The following is a 5,040-nucleotide window of genomic DNA, read 5'->3' as shown; positions in this document are numbered from 1 at the left end:
GAAATTAGACTGAAGTCTCTGAGATACTAGATAACAAGCAGAAAAACAAGGGGCATTTGTGAGAAAAATTAGAACAATACAGAAACAATAAAACATAGTATAAGTCTATGCAGTAAATTAAACCCCTATTTGACTTCTTTTTCTGAGAAATGGATGTCAGGGAAGGTTGCTGACGGAATAGCCACTTACTATCTCACCACTTATCACAAAGCTGCAGAAGTCAATTACCAGGAAGTCAAAGTGAATACCTTGTTTCTGAACTCTCACTTCTTCTTTGGTATTTTATCCTTGAATGGTTTTAACTGAAATAGAATGACATGACTTTTACCCTCACTTCCATCCCTCCAGCATGCCCCAACTGCTTTATATAATAAATATTTCACATTAATCCTTGCAAGAAACACGAGTAATTAAAACACAGAATTGAGATGACAGTAAATATCATTTATTAGATAAAAGCTAGATGCCCAAAGGTCTTCATCATTTCCCCACAATTGACAGTTTTTCTCTAGGGGACATATAACCTTTGTGCATAGACAATAGCAGGAAATGGGCTTAGTGGTACTTGTGAGCCAGGGCAGTGGCCACTCCAGCCACCACCTTCTGGAAGGCAGCCTGTGCATCAGAGGTGAACTCCTTGCCCAGGTGGTGGCCCAGCACAATCACGATCGAATTGCCCAGGAGCTGTGGGAAGACAGAAGAGGCATCAATATGAAGTAGAGCAACAATACAAGATGCTGAAGGCCGATTTCAAATGGAATTTACAGTTATAATCTTCAAAGATAGGTAAAATGGCAGCTGGGTTCTATTGGTCAATTTTGATAAGAATTATTCTATGAAAAAATAATAAATAAAAAATTAAAAAATAATTATTCTATGACAGACAAAATTTAGCCGCAAAATATAGTCTTCCTTATTGTCCTAGCCTAAAAGCCAATTATTGCCCTATAATTCATTTGAACTGTGGAAAGAATCAGAGAATCATTTATCTTTTTGTCCTCAGAGTAAGATACCAGGATATATTTGAAAAGAAAATAGAAAGTAGATAAAAGATGCACTTTAAAACTGCAACTGAAAATTAAAACTTAACCAAGAAAGAGGAAATGACAACACAGAAGAACAGAGTGAGAGGGAGCAGTGATTCTGAGTAGAGAATAAAATATTCGAACTCTAGTCAACACTCCACAATTCACATCCACACACCATCAGAGAAACTGCTCCCTAGAATCGCTTCCCCTTTCCTTCTGATAGGAAGGTAGAGCAGAATAGCCAGGGGAAGGAAACCCAGGAGGTGCCCATCAGACTCACCTTGAAGTTCTCAGGATCCACATGCAGCTTGTCGCAGTGGAGCTCACTGAGGCTGGCAAAGGTGCCCTTGAGGTTGTCCAGGTTTTTCAGGCCATCGTTAAAGGCAGTTATCACCTTCTTGCCATGGGCCTTCACCTTGGGATTACCCATGATAGCAGAGGCAGAGGATAGGTCTCCAAAGCTATCAAAGTACCTCTGGGTCCAAGGGTAGACAACCAGCAGCCTAAAAAGGGAAACATAGACAGGGGACACTGAAAGTTAGTGCCTGCTGGAAAGCAGACCTCTGTCTCCAAGCACCCAACTTCTACTTGTGAGCTGCCTTGTAACTTGGATACCAACCTGCCCAGGGCCTCACCACCAACTTCATCGGGATTCACCTTTGCCCACATGCAAGAGACAGCAGCCTTCTCAGCATCAGTCAGGTGCACCATGATGTCTGTTTCTGAGTTGCAAGTCAACAGAACAGAATCAGAAGCAAACGTAAGAAGCAACTGACCCTGCTCAGCTTTATATACCAATGCTGGCTCCTGCTCATTCTGTCCTCTCTGAGAAGATTGGCCAATGCCAGGGTGTTACCCTGCAGGGTGAGGCTTCAGAGATGACAACCATATTTACACAGGGTGGTTATGGCACAGGCTTAAGACATTTGAGTTCTGGGTCTCACTCTGAGTAGTGTCTGTTCTTATCCTTGCAGCTAATTCTGTTTCTAAAACATCTTCTTTAAATACTGTATTTTTGAATTCTTGCACCAATAACATAGCTTGTCTGTTCGATATTATCTCTTCAATCTTGTTTACTACACAAGTAAAAAATTAAAACACATTATACATCAGAAAATTTGCCTGTTTTGTTTTGTTTTGATCTGGGTTTGTTGGTTCATTTTCTTTTAGTTTGAGTGAACAAGAGGATCACCCCAATTATGGAACATAAGAAAAGAAGACAAAATAATCGTTCTTCTTTTTTTTTAACTATTTTTCTTCATGTTTTGAAGAAACCTTCAGGTAGGAAAATAAATATATATTCATTTATTCCATACTTGTTTGGTTTGTTTCCTTCATTCTTTAATTTGTTAATTTAGTCACATGATTTATAGGAAGTAGCACACAAGTGAATTGATCATGTCTTGGACATTTCTCTCTCTTTTAGTTTTTGGGATCCAGAGAAGGAAACAGAGAAGTCTCAATTTGGAAAATTAAAAAAAAAAAAAGAAATACAAAGCTACTTATAACGCAAAGATTAGTGGCAATATTCAGAGATAAAGAAAGAGGGAGGGAAAGAAGTGAGAAAGGTTTTCCTAGTGACAGGTAAACCCAGTGAAGGGAGCTTGAAAGACATTCTCCCTGTGTTGAAGAGTTTTCTTCCTCTCTCTCTCTCTCTCTCTCTCTCTCTCTCTCTCTCTCTCTCTCTCTCTCTCTCTCTCTCTCATTATTTCTCTCACTAATTCAGTCACTCATTTTGCTGCTTCCTGGGCACTGTGTATACTGTGTATGTTTTAGAATCTTTTTTTTTCCTTGATAGTCCCCACCTATTCCCATTTGTACTCTATATTTTTCATTACTCTTAAATTATTTAATTTCATCTTCATGCCTTTGCAATCTCGTTTTGTCCTCTAAACTCTCACATAAAATGTCCTAAACTTTTCATTCTAAGAACTTCTGGTGTGCTTTTCCTTCTTGGTATTAAAAACCACTCGAAGCCTTAAATAAGCTCTGAGGTTCACACAAGGAGAAGTACAAAAGTGGGAGGAGAAGGACCTGGGAAGAGAAGCTTCTGCGTGAGATGATGAGGGAGGCACTTAGGGATGAGAATGACTCGGGGCATGAAAGAGATATGTGAAAATAAGAAGGGAACTTCCCCTGTGAAGGGAAGAAACAACAGGCACTTCTGAGTAGTGAATTACCTCAGCCCTCTCTCTCTCTCTCTCTCTCTCTCTCTCTCTCTCTCTCTCTCTCTCTCTCTCTCTCTCTCTCTCTCTCTCTCTCTCTCTCTCCCTCCCTCCTTCCATCCCTCCCTCCCTCTCGGTGAGCCCCTATGAGTCCTGCTTACTTGTTTAGTCAGTCTGTTCTCATAAAGTCCTTAATACCTGACTCCTACAATTCTTCCTCTTCCTCTTCTTTCGGATCCTGTTGCTCTGCCTAGTGTTTGGCTGTGGGTCTCTGTGTCTGCTCCTATCCATTGCTGGATAATGACTCTCCAACAATAACTGAACTGGGCAAAAATCAATCCATGAGTATATGAGAATATCATCAGGCATCATTTCATTGACTTTTTAAAAAAAGTTTTTGCCTGTCTTGTTTTGTTCAATCATGGGTCTCTATGCTGAATACCTCTGGTTCTTACTTCCTGCCTGATTTTTATGAATATTTTAGTATGCTCAGGAATGTAAGATTAAGATTCTTGAAGTGAATCTGGAGTAGGTCTGTTTCTGTCCTACCAGCCTGTGATGTATTGGGACTTCCACAGAAGTGAAGAGGTCTCAGTACCTATGCACAGCTCCCTGTACAGGAAAAAATAGATGGATATAAGAGAGCATTTGCACTCAGCCTGACACAACAAACCATCTATCACATCCATATATGTGTGCAGTAACATTGATGGAAAGGGAATTTGAAGGAGAGTTGTGAGAGTAATTTGAGGTTGTTTGGGGATGGAGAGAAGGAAGAAACATTATAATTAAATTATAATCTCAAAAACAAAGAAACAAAAGCTATAAAATAAACATAACATATTCAGTGTAGTTTGTTATTTATACATGTCAGTGTATAACAGCAGAGTTACTATGAATGTACACTGGTACCCAGAGCATTGTTATGTTCTGTTTACCAGGTAAATAAAAAACCAATAGGAACACAGTATAGATATAAATAAATCTATACAAATTAGAATCTCTTAAAGCCCTCATAACTTCATATATGACAAGAATGGTGGCAAAATGAGCAGTTCTGCTTACTGGGAAGGCTTCTGTGATGGTTTCCTGTGTACTACTTCACTGGCTACTGTAGCATTTAAGTTAGAGCTGCAATATGGTTGATGGTATTATTCCTCAGATTAAACTCCAGCCACAAAAGTTTTAAGACCACCTAAGTACTTCTGTGATTATAAAACAAAGTGGTCATATCAGCCTAATTTAGCCTTGTATGTATAAGGGAGACTATGAGATAGATGATTCTTGGGTTTTTGACAGTCTCAGTCCTGATCATGATTTCTTTTTAATATTTTTATCTGTGTGAAATGACAATCAAAATTGTTAACTAGCCTAAACATGTACCTCCATCAAAGAATTAACTCTTTCATCTTGAAAATATAATAATCAGTTTATAATTGATTAAAATATATATTTACATTATACATATAAACTTATAAAGTGTATAATAAGGTTTTAGACAGAACGATAAACTAGCTTATAACACTGCCACTATCATTCCTAAGGAGAAAACCACATAGACTTCCAGGTTCTCATCACATATCACCATAGATTCAGTCAAGGAAAGCTGTCTGAAAGCTGTGGTTTTTAATCAAGATGTCTACATATTATTGTTTATAAAAAGCAAGAACAAAAATTATCACACAAATTAGACCATAATATTTTTCAAGGATTATATCTTCAAAAATATATGACATTTATATTTATTTGTTGCCTATGAGAGAGCAGTTTGATAGCCTCAGCCATCAAGGAATTGCAAACTGAAACTCATTAGAATTCCATACCATGTCAGTCAGAATGGCTGCCAT

At 38.2% G+C, this 5,040-nt stretch overlaps 1 protein-coding gene across 1 annotated transcript; it reads right to left on the bottom strand.

The window, feature by feature from the left end:
- Window positions 1-429: 429 nt before the first annotated feature.
- Window positions 430-1,776, bottom strand: LOC110297385 (hemoglobin subunit beta-2). Its single transcript, XM_029479627.2, has 3 exons — window positions 1,648-1,776; window positions 1,309-1,531; window positions 430-684 (listed from the first exon to the last, which is right to left on the bottom strand). The coding sequence occupies exons 1-3, from the start codon at window positions 1,737-1,739 to the stop codon at window positions 556-558; spliced, it is 444 nt and encodes a 147-aa protein (XP_029335487.1). The 5' UTR covers window positions 1,740-1,776; the 3' UTR covers window positions 430-555.
- Window positions 1,777-5,040: the final 3,264 nt, after the last annotated feature.

This window comes from Mus caroli, unplaced genomic scaffold (assembly GCF_978045245.1).
Source record: "Mus caroli unplaced genomic scaffold, Mus_caroli_1 scaffold_8, whole genome shotgun sequence".
NCBI lineage: Eukaryota > Metazoa > Chordata > Mammalia > Rodentia > Muridae > Mus > Mus caroli.
The sequence above is the reverse complement of the archived record's forward strand: the minus strand, read 5'-3'. Positions and strand labels throughout refer to the sequence as shown.

Coding starts and splice junctions, on each gene's coding strand:
- LOC110297385 (XM_029479627.2), bottom strand. CDS start 1,739: ATGGTGCACCTGACTGATGCTGAGAAGGCTGCTGTCTCTTGCATGTGG. Junction 1,532..1,647: donor GGTGGTGAGGCCCTGGGCAG/GTTGGTATCCAA, acceptor TTCCCTTTTTAG/GCTGCTGGTTGTCTACCCTT. Junction 685..1,308: donor TGGATCCTGAGAACTTCAAG/GTGAGTCTGATG, acceptor GTCTTCCCACAG/CTCCTGGGCAATTCGATCGT.